The 12,220-nt window shown below is 35.7% G+C and overlaps 1 protein-coding gene across 2 annotated transcripts in view; it reads left to right on the forward strand.

Moving 5' to 3' along the window:
• Positions 1 to 11,739, forward strand: part of LOC138701401 (forkhead box protein N3-like) — a 208,491-nt gene extending 196,752 nt beyond the window's left edge. For both annotated transcript variants that reach the window (XM_069828260.1, XM_069828259.1), the window contains 2 exons: positions 1,060 to 1,244; positions 11,095 to 11,739. In XM_069828260.1, coding sequence (XP_069684361.1) covers positions 1,060 to 1,244; positions 11,095 to 11,411 — 502 coding nt within the window. In that variant the 3' untranslated portion in view covers positions 11,412 to 11,739. The remainder of the gene's footprint in view (positions 1 to 1,059; positions 1,245 to 11,094) is intronic.
• Positions 11,740 to 12,220: the final 481 nt, after the last annotated feature.

Genomic DNA, 12,220 nt, shown 5'->3' on the forward strand with positions numbered 1-12,220 from the left:
TAAATTACGAAGCTAACAGAAGTAGGCTAATATTTCGTTGTAACTCTTCTTCTTCTTCTTCTTCTTCTTCTTCTTCTTCTTCTTCAGTCCCTTCTGCTGCTAAGTGTCAGGTTCGCCTCTCTCCGTCCATTTCATCCATTTTTCCCAGTCTCTACACATTCTCTTCATCTCTACCATTGTTTTTCCTTTCTGTTGGCCTATTCTTTCTATTGTATCCTCCCATTTAATCCTTGGTCTTCCTCTTCTTTTTCTTCCTTCCACTCTCATTTCCATCACCTGTTTAACCTTCCTTTCCTCTCCCATATGATATGCATGCGAAAACCATTTCAACTGCCTTTCATTAATCACCTCTGTTAATGCTTTTCTCATTTTAACTTCTTCTCTTATCCTGTCATTCCTTATCCCATCTCTTCTGGTCTTTCCTACAGCTCTTCTAAGATATTTCATTTCCACTGCTGTTACTTTACTTCGTTATTTATCTAAGAATGTTAAGCTTCGGTACTATATTGTATTATAGGTTTAATTATTGAATTATATATCTGCTGTATTTTAGTCTTAGTGGGTTTTTTCCCCCCCCCCCCCCAACTATTGTATTACTTATTTGATAGTATGCTGATGTTGCTTTCTTTACCCTGTTCAATATTTCTTGATCTACTCTTCCATCACTAGATATTATTGTTCCCAAATATTTAAAACTTTCCACTCTCTCCAGGTTTTGTCCTTCACATTCAATATTAAATTCTTTTCCCTGTCTGTCTTTCTTAGAGATTCACATTACTTTAGTCTTGTTGGCATTAATCCGCATTCCTTTTCTCAGTAACTCTTTGTTCCATTCCATCAGCATGTGTTGTAGCCTCGTTTTAACTTATCTCTTAAATATGAGTTTAAATTTTCATATTTATCGTATTCCGAAATGTTTTTATCTTTATTGTGTTCCTCTAATAAACACTATAGAATTTCACTGAAAGTAGTTGTTTATTCATTATCTTTTTTGACATTAATTGTGTAATGATAGATAACTTTTACCTGTATAAAGTTCCACTGTTCTTCAATTCACAGTACGCATGCTGCATACCATTATGATGATGTGGCGATGGAAGATTCTGATGTTAAACGTAACTCTTCTCTGCCTCCATCTGATTATGAAGAACAACGCAAAATTGAAGAAGGAGCTGATGCTCTGCTGAACCTGGCTGGGATCTCCACTCGCAAACGCTCCCAGTCAACATCCTTATATCCTCCAGGTACAACTAAATTTCTTCTTTCATCATTATCTGGAAATTGCGTCCTAAAATCTTATTCATGGTCAACGTGAATTTCTTACTCTATATTCTAAATTTAGGTAATAAATCTCTACCCTTGATCTGAGTTGGCTCTGTTAATCGTGATTAGCTACGAACTGAAATGATCTGGGTTCATTTTGGGTTCAATCCTGGTAAAAGAGGACAGAGGTCTTTTTCACAGGAGTAATGTTTTTTTTTTTTTTTTTTTTTTTTTAAATTATGGTTTATTTAACGACGCTCGCAACTGCTAAGGTTATATCAACATTGTTGGTGTGCCGGAATTTTGTCCCGCAGGAGTTCTTTTACATGCCAGTAAATCTACCGATATGAACCTGTCGCATTTGAGCACACTTAAATGTGATTGACCTGGGCTGCGATCGAACGCGCAACCTCGAACACAGAAGGCCAGCGCTATACTGACTGCACTATCCAGACTGATGGAGTAATGTTGGTTACCCATTTCGTTAGAGGTTATGAATACCGAAGCTCTATTCCCTTCCTTCTTTGCTTGCAAGTCTGTAGCTTATTTTATGTGGGACACATTTACTTACATTCATTTTCATCCTTTATAAACATCATTATTGCGATCAGATCTGTTTGGTTTGTTACACTTAGTTTTGTCAATACCTTGATAAAGTATTGTTTCTAATACATTTAAGTACAGTCAATTCCGGATATAGTGAACCTCTGCGGACTTGCATATTTCGTTCACTATATCTTAAGTGTCTCTCCCCTAACCTTAAATGACATAAATGAATGAAATTGTGAACAAGAAAATAAAATATTTCATTTTTGTGGAATGGATTATACTGTATACTGTTACTCACACTTGTAGATTGAAAACTCAAAAAAGTTTCATATCCATTGTTCAAGAATTAAAACAGAAAATCAATATCCCGAATTTAAAAGAAAACTTAAAAATTAAACCAAACCCTTTAACTCTATTAAATATAGAATATAATCTAAATTTGACAGAAGAAATACTGAAATCAGAAGTAAACACTGAAATACTGAAACAGTTGTCTTTAGAGACAATTAATATTAGGTACCCTCCACAAAACTGGCTTCATTTATACACCGACGGATCCTTGATCTCCAGAGAACAAGGTGCCGGTGCAGGTGTTACGTGCTGTCTCTTCTCACTTTATAGTTCTCTTGCATATGGAACAGCAAGTTTTGATGGTGAAATCATTGCAATAAGTGAAAGTCTCAGGAATCTTCTATGCCACATCAATAAATTTAAGAATGCAGTTATATTGTCAGACTCCAAAGCAGCTATTCTATCAATAGTCTCTAAACACACACCTTCATCTCAAACAGCAGCAATAAATAAAATGCTCTCTCAATTAATATCACTCAATAAAAGAATTGTATTCCAATGGATACCATCCCATTGTGGAATCCTAGGAAACGAGAATGCGGATGCTTTAGCAAAGAAGGGCAGCACTGCTACTTACAAACCTGTTACTAAATCTACGTATTACTCTGTGAAAAGATTTATTAAATCTACATACTTAGACTTCAACAAACAAAATTTGATAACACAATCGCAAGGGAAAAAATGGAACTCTCTGCATCAAAATTCACAGTTAATTCCCGATTTACACGAAAATCGTCTGTGGCTGCATTTAGTCCCCTAACTGTCCATTGTGCAACTCAAACCAAGAAATGGATTTGGAACACCTCAAAATCTGTGCTTCAGTGGCTGGTCATGATAATATCTTTGAAAAATATTGGAGTGCAAGAGGTCAAATGACTTTATTGTCAAACGCCTGGCATTAGAAAACAACAACAAGAACAACAACACTTGATTTACTTAAACTATGTTGCTTGCGAAAGCCCACGTTCAATGTCACTTACAATATTCACATTATCTTCCAAAGAAAACACTTTAAGCTTCGACATTTTTATACAGTACATTCACAGTTGGAACACTAGATCAGGTAGAAATGACAAACGCTGTATGATGTGACTGCGTACTGAGCCTTGGAATTTCCCAGGTCACTTAATGGAAACTGAGTGAGGGTTGATGGAGTTTGAAAGCCATCGAAATCTTATCTTCATTTATGCTGTGGACATAATGTCCGTCCCCTTTTAATAAAACAATGCAATTTTAGTTTCCGTTGTTTTTATGCTATCAGTCATAATGGAAATGTTTCTGAGGACAAAAGGCAACCCTTTGACGGTGGAGAATTAGAAATAACAGTAGAGTGCCAAAGAACAGAATGTCAACCCTTCGACGGTGGAGTGAGGCAAGGTCGTCACGCGTTGCCTGGATTTACAATACAGCTCATTGTCTAGGAATCACTAATCCTACCTTTGTCCTTCGACTAAAGGAGTAAGAAACTTAGAATGTTGTTCTCAACACATTATTTCAATTTTATACAAGAAGGTCTGACTTCAAATAAGAATTTGTCCGAAGCGAGGGTTCGCTATAAGCAGAAATATTAATGTACTTTTTAATGTACGAGGGGGATCCAGGAAATAACGACCGTTCGCGCATACCCGCCGCGCAGCTGACTCCCCTTCCTTGTTTGAAGGTCAACTGGCTTCCTTAACATCTGTTCTCATTATGTTGTGAGTACTGGTTGCAACAAGTCGCCATTGTGCATTTTGTGTTACTTCAAAATGAACGACATGATTGATAATCCCGCCGACTGTGAGGTGAGGAGTGTGATTCGATTTTTGAATGCCCGACATTTGAAACCTGCAGAAATTTACCGGCAATTGAATGAAGTGTATGGTGATAGTGTAATGAATGAAAGAAATGTGAGAAAATGGTGCGAAATGTTCAACAATGGGCGAACAAATGTCCACGATGAAACTCGACCTGGACGCCCATCACTCATCACAGAAGACCTGAAGACTAAAGTGAACGACAGAATCTTGCTAGACAGGCGCACATCACTAGACGAATTGCATATTGCCTTTCCTGACATTTCTCGTTCTTTGCTTGGTGAAATTGTGTCGCAACATCTTGGCTACCACCAAATCTGTGCACAATGGGTTCCACGGCAACTAAGTGACCAACACAAAACTCAGAGAATGGCCTCAGCATTGACATTCTTGATGCGATATCACACAGATGGAGACGCCTTTCTTGATCAAATTGTGACTGGTGATGAGACCTGGGTGTCTCACAACACCCAGAGACCAAGCGCCAATCACGTCAGTGGCATCATCCCTCATCACCCAAGAAACCGAGAAAATTCAAACAGACTCTCTCAACACAAAAAGTCATGGCTACTGTCTTTTGGGATCGCAAAGGTGTTCTTTTGCTGGATTTCATGCCAAAAGGCACTACAGTCAATGCAAATCGTTATTGTGAGACTTTACGAAAACTACGGCGAGCCATCCAAAACGAGAGGCGAGGAATGCTTTCGAGAGGAGTTGTGCTTCTTCACGACAACGCCCGCCCGCACACTGCTGCTTCAACTCGAGAATTGCTGGATCAATTCGGTTGGGAAATCTTTGATCATCCGCCCTATAGTCCAGACCTTGCTCCTAGCGATTTTCACCTTTTCACTAAGCTGAAAGACTTTCTGGGTGGTACGCATTTTGGAAGTGATGAAGAGTTGAAGAAGACAGTGAACACCTGGCTTAATGAACTGGCGGCAGAGGAGTATAACACGGGAATTCTAAAACTAGTGAACAGATATGACAAATGTTTAAATGTAGGTGGTGATTATGTGGAGAAGTAAAGGACGCTTCAGTTATGTAACAGACTTTGTTTTTTCAAATAAATATATTTTTTTTAATTATTACAACAAAACGGTCGTTATTTCCTGGATCCCCCTCGTATGTGGGTCGGAACCAATGATTTAGGTTCACTATAGCCGAATGTTTACTATAACCGAGTTCACTATATCCAGAGTTGACTGTACTTGCCATGTTATATGAGGAGATCTGAAACAAAACCTGTTACATCTACCTTCAATTGTAACTGAGTTTAAATTGATTCATACTTTGGAAGGGCAAGTCTTAAAGAAACGTAATGTTTATTTATAGTTTTAAAAGATATTAGTCGAAAGTAATTTAAAGCTTTTAAAAATGTTAATAAATATATTTTTTATTTGTTGTTAATACACATCAAAAAAAGTATTGCATCACCAGTCAACCAGACCTTCAATAAAAGACAAGACCAAGGAAAGGTAAGGAATGAATATGTATTTATTTTTAACAGTTATTGATAAAAAATAATAGTTGTTGACAAAATTATAACAATGGTGTGGATGGCCAAATGAAAATTGAGTATTGGCTGGAGTACCAAATCTCTATCCTAGCAACTTCAATAGAGTGTAGTGCTTCCTCTTACATTGATTAATGCTTGGACTCTTCTTTGCATACTGTCTAGCAGCACATTTATCAACAGTTGATCTATTCTGTCCCATTCTTCAACAGCAACTCTGCATAGGTCTTCGAGATTGCATGGGGGGGTCAGGGCGCGCATGAATGGCTCTCTTGAGTTGACTCCACACATGCTCAGTTGGATTCATGTCTGGAGAACATGCAGACCGTTCAAGCCTTGGCAATTCCTTCATGATTAAAGAAGTCATTGATGACAGCCGCACGATGGACTCTGGAGTTATTGTCCATAAACATGAATCCTTCTCCGAAGTGCTGATTAAATAGTGCTACTATGGCTTGAAGAATGTTGTTCCTATACTGTGGAGCTCTCAGCATTCTTTGGATTGACACCAATTGTGTCTGGCGACCCCACATAATGCCAACCCAAAACATCACTGACCTGCCACCTTGCTGCATTCGATTGTAGGGGTGTTTGACTCGTGCAGTATTACCTGGTTCTCTCCATACACTTTTCGATGATTATCTGGCACAAGGCATATTTAGCATTCGTCTGTGAATATAACTTTGTGCCAATTTTGTACAGTCCATTGTGATGATTTCTTGTTTAGGTGTAACATTGTCCATGGTGCCTAGGTGTCAAAGATTAAATATAATCATAAGAGTGTTTATTTACGAATAAAAACATAAACACTTTTATTATTATATTTACTCTTTCACACAAAGAAATAAAAAATAGTAAAAATTCGATCCTATTCACTCGTGCATTCCTATTCACCCTGTTTTATGGTACAAATAATGAAGAGACCTGGTGATAATTCACAGCCTTGTCTTACTCCATTATTTATTTCTTTGCAGTCTAATAGTTTTGAAATTACATATATATTTTGGATATATTGTTATGAAACTTTATCTTCAGCTAAAACTGCAGTAATTTGTTTCTGTTCACTTTACCAAAAGCTTTTTTGAAGTCTACAAATGCAATGTGCATTTCAATATTGAATTCTTTGTGTTTTTCAAGTAGTAGTTTTAATGTAAAGTAACCATCCGGACAAGACCTTCCTTTCCTGAACCCATTTTGTTCTTCACAGATATTTTCATAAAAACTAATTAATTATTATTTATGACTTATATATACAGAATACAGAAAATAATTACAACTGTAGAAATAGAAATAAAATAATACAATCAATATAAAAAAGAGAATACAGTAATATTAATAAAATTTGAAGATCGAATGAGCAGCACTTGTGTTTGGTCGCAGTTCAGATATATTATTAATATAAGAGGAATATAGAAAATAAAATTAAATAGAATCTAAAATTTAAATTACAGCTACAGTGAAATTACATAATATAATATAAAATATTGATATAAGAGAAATGTAGAAAATAAAATGAAATAGGAACTAAAATTAATTACAGCTACACTGAAATTATATAATTTAATATTAACATAGAGAAGAATATCTTGCGTGAATAAAGTAGGATAATTTATGAAAGAATATATATTCCGAAATTATATTTTGCCTCATTTCATCTATCATCTCTAGTAGTTAAACATACACTTATATGAGGTGTTGGAGGTAGTACAGGTTTCCAATCAGTAGTGGCTGGTGGTCAAAATAATGAGTGTGCTACAATCTCTATATCAGCCTACTGTATACACTTATATGTATTTATATTAATTTGAGACTCGCCTAATGACGAAATATGAAGTCCATACGATGTTCCTTTCTACTGCAGAACTTGTCATTTACCCTGATGTTAAACCTCTCCATCTTGGACATCACACTCTCTTCTATTTACAGTATTGTAAGAGCAATGAGATGATCCTGGGATATAGTGATCCTTAAAAAGGTTTTTATGCGTTTCAAGCAAGAAAAACATCTTTCTGGCTCAGCAGTGGTCATTAGTGTTGTAACCAAAATATTTAACAACTTCGTTACTTCACAGAGACTATGTATTGTAACAATTGAACAGCCATCTATATTTCAGAAGTCGGATCTTCTGTATAGAACTCAAAGATGTGTCTTTAACACTTTTTTGTTCAGTATAATATAGCTGTTGACAGCAACTTCAAGTTCGTGTTCAGGAAAATTATGCGAAAAATGTAAAAAATTTTGCTGTTTAACAATTTTGTTGTGTCTAGGTAGCTTAAAGACTGGAAACGGTGAGTAGCTTCCTGAATTATACGGTCACATACTTCCTTGGCTTCATACTTTTCTGGGATTCCATTTTTCGTCTCTTGCTGGCTGATTCAGGAGGAACCTCAAACAAGTAGATGGCAGCAGCAGTCGGATACTTGAATTACCAGATACATTGTAAATACATAGTTCCGAGTTCTTCCACGAGCAGGCATTCTTTCGTTACGCTTTACATTTGCAATCTCCAAGCTGTTTCGTGCTGAAGCTGACTAGCAGAGTAGTGATTTCAGCTTCAGACATGCGCATATTTGTCTACATTCTCATGTGGAGTTCTGAGTAGCACAACGTACTCTCTGAGGCACCAAAGAGTGAAGAGCAAAGACTAAACACTCTATAACGTGTCATGAACATAACCATGGGAAATTGTCAAATGACAGAACAAATAATATGGTATGACATTATTTGAACAAAAATTATCATTGTGCTGTAGCACTGTAGCACATAAGGATGGGCCGCTCCTGTTTTTTTTTTTTATTATTATTATCCAATGTAATAAACCCTATTTCACCCTGAGGTGTATTAGGGTTATAGTTGGCATCAAAATACATATTTTATAACCAATAAACAATAGTAAAGTGATAATACAAAATAGTGGTCACCAGTGGCGTAGCATGAAATTTTGAGCAGGGGAAGCTAACTCAAGTTGTGTTTCATGCAATATGAGAAAACGTATTACAAAAATACAGTCTTAAAATAAATAGTAGTCAATTTCAAGTCAGCAGTCGAAGATTGGTTGGAACATCGTAAGTAACACCAATAAGGCATGACCTCAAATGATACATAATAAAATACGATTTCACGGTTTACACATATCTCTTAACAAATAGACACGTATACGTATAACATTAGCTCACTCCCTGTCATACTTAGAGAAATCACAATATTAGTATCATTACGTAAGTATGCGTCTGTCTTTTGGTTGTATCCTTCATTGACAGCAAGGGAGTCAGTCATTTGTTTTTTAAATCACACTTTTGTTCGTAAGTCGGTCTTGATAATACAATTGTCCTAAAAAAATTCAAGTAAATTAGTGTCAGCCACAATGCACACTAACACTTCAACTGAACACAACTGACGAAAAGGGATAACTCTGAAACTACTTATTTTAAATGTTAAAGCTAGCTTCTTTGCGAGCCTTGCGACTAGGGTAGCTTAGTTAGAAAGGGATGGAAAATCTGCGGGGTGGATTACACAGAAGAAACCGGTCTGCTTGGAAGCTGGTGTGTGCAGGCTTCTTGTTTACTGCTGCATCACAAATCATCCTGGGCTGCTGCATCGCAATATTTAACACGTAAATATAAATTCTATTAAAATTAATAAATAATTTTCTCCATAAACTGCAGGTTTATTATGAAATTATTATTAACTGGGGAAGCTAAGCTTTTTAGCTTACATTGACGCTACGCCACTGGTGGTCACAGTTACAATTCACATGAATTATGTAGAAGCATGCACATTAGTGAAAGAATGGCTCCTGTTAAAGATTAATGAGATGTTTGAGGAATAATCAATGCAAAAGATATGCAAGAATGTCCAGCCATTTCAAAGTAAATACACGACTTTAAAAAGATAATCAATAGTTGACTGATAAAGCAAAGTTTGATTTTGTTTCAAATTAATACTTAATTCATGAACAATGAAACAGTTAAGAGTAATAAAAGGATATTACAAGCAGTGATTTATGATTACAAGTTACATACATGATTCAGGAACAATTTACAATAATTATTAAAGTATAACACAAGTAATGACTTACAACTAACGAATAACGAAATTCTTGAAGGGCAATATATAATAGTAGGGGCAATACAAAAGATTTAGAAACACATGTAGTCAGTAAAGGAATACAGTAATAGAAAAATGACTTAAAATTACAAATTAAACACATTCTTTTTAAAACAGTAGTTAACAATAAAGAGATGCTAATAACAATACATTGACTGCAGTTACAGATTAAACACATTATTTTAAAAACAAACACGCAAAGGATCAATAGCTATTTTTAGGCATATATATGGACCATGACTTTAATTCACATCTTCTTGACGTTACTTCGTATATTATTTTGTGTTTCAATCTATTTCAATTTGTTATTTTTCACAGTAACAACAAAAATATGTTTCATTAAGCCTCAAGGCATTTACTCTATATTTATTGTATCATGGTACTCTTTGTCAATGGCAACCTGTAGTGGTTATAGGAAGAAATATGTATAAATAAAAATAAAATGGCTATTAAACACATTATTTTAAAAGCAATAATTAGCTATATTAAGAGATGACATAAAATTTGCGAATTAAATACATTTACTAACAACAATTGGTAATAAGGAGGTATTACAAGAAATGGCTCAAAATTAGAAATCAAATACCTAATTTCAAAATGAAAACCTATAGTAAAATTATAGTATGCGAAATTGAAGACTTACAGTTTCATAATAATTGATTAGAGCTAATACGATTTTTTTTTCGCGGAATAATTTAACACTTCACAGTTTCAGAAATATTCTATTCAAGAAGGACATAAAATAATTATATGATTTAGAGTTCGTAAGTATATTGGTTAACGGTTTGGTAAATGTATAATTTAAAGTGTCCAGTAACACTGTTTCCAATGATGATACAGAAAGAATTTATGTCTCTGGAACTTATCAGGTACTAGTATGGGGATGGGACCTGGCTCTGTCAGGACTGAGTCAAGATGGCCCCATTTGTCAGCATCGGATACACGATTACTACCTGTTGAATTTAGGCTTACATTACCCAGTTGCGTGCTCTATATATGCGAAAATTGTCTAAGTGCATTTATCTGTCCTGAGTTGGGCTCTCGAAACGCCAAGCCAAGAATACAACATGCAAGTTTTGCAGTTGCAGTATGAAATTACGTGTGACTGTAGCATAATTTAACCCACCTTTCATTCCATTCTCTCTTCCCTCGCCTTGCCTCGCCTCCTCTCTCCTCTCTTCCCCTCCCCTCCCCTCTCCATTCCCATCTCTTCCTCTCCCTCTCTTCTCTTTCTCCACTCTCCTCTTCCTCTCCTCCCCTCTTCCTCTCATCTTCCTCGCCTCCCCTCTTCTCCATTCCTCGCCTCTTCCTCTCGTCTCCTTCCCTCTCCTCTCCTTTATCCTTCTCTCTAAATGTTAAGAATACACTATCAAGACTGAAGCCAGTTCCTGACTGAATTGTAAATTGCCAAGAAAATATTAAAACTTGTTCAGGACTGAAATAAGCTACAGTTATTTATTGATGCAGATTTATCTTTTGTTATCCAAATCATTATTGAATAATAATTATTTTCAGCCTCTGGGAAAAGGATAGCCACGAGAGGTAGGAGGAAAGCAACACCATTTCGACCCCGTCTTCTTCGATCAGTCCGCCCTAACACAAAGAAGAAACCAGAAGTAATCCATCAGCAGCGACTGGTACAACGGCGAAAATCACAAACTTTAATTAACAATAATAGTAGCAGTAACAATAATAACATTGTCATGACATCTGGAAACAGTGCAAAGCTTCTGAGAACATCACCTCGTTCATCGCTTCATGCAAACACCAATGATAATGAATTATATCACGATCCAAGTTCAGAAGAGAGGTCAGAGAAGAACAAGAGGTAGGACAGAATGAAACCTTGGATAGAAAATAATAGCATAATTATTTCTAGCATACTTTAGTGTGGATTTTCTTCCCTGATGCCTTTAGTTATATATCATTTGCCCACAATGATACATAATTTATTTTCATGGAAATATGAAGTATGAGGAATTTACTTGAACTTATACTCGGATGTATTATTTGAATCAGCAAGTTCTGTCTTCCTTACTGATGGCTGAAATAGTTGAATACTAATATCCATGATATGTATTTTTCAAGTCATCACTTTTGTTATTATGATGTGCGTTAATCGTTAGTTATGCATAGAAACGCATATAATTTGCATAATGTTTTTATGGTTATAATTTATTATAATGAGTTTTAGTTGAATGATGAACCTGGAGATTGCAGGTGTTTCTAGAATTGTTGGTGCCCTTAATTTGGCTGTCTTCTCGATATTACTCTTTTAAATATATAAAATTACCTGGAATGTTTAAGTAAGTCTTTGAAATTCATTAACATCTTAAATTGCCCCTGTCTTGACAGTCCTGTTATGACTAGCAATCTTATATTCTTTTCCATCTAGGCAAAATTTCTTTTTATTGTTTGATGCAAAATATGCCTCACACACGAGGGTAATGGAGGGTTGGCTCCTTGACATTAACATTTCTTAAATAAATAAGGAGGGAAAGGTGACAGTCATAATGGTGCTATGAGGGATACAAGAATGCTTATTTAAGGTGCACCAGTAGTCTAACAGATAGGCCCGGTTTCTTCAACCTTTGTTAAAGTACACCTAACAGAGCATTAATTAACTGTAAGTTAAAAGTAT

This window comes from Periplaneta americana, chromosome 6, assembly GCF_040183065.1.
Source record: "Periplaneta americana isolate PAMFEO1 chromosome 6, P.americana_PAMFEO1_priV1, whole genome shotgun sequence".
NCBI lineage: Eukaryota > Metazoa > Arthropoda > Insecta > Blattodea > Blattidae > Periplaneta > Periplaneta americana.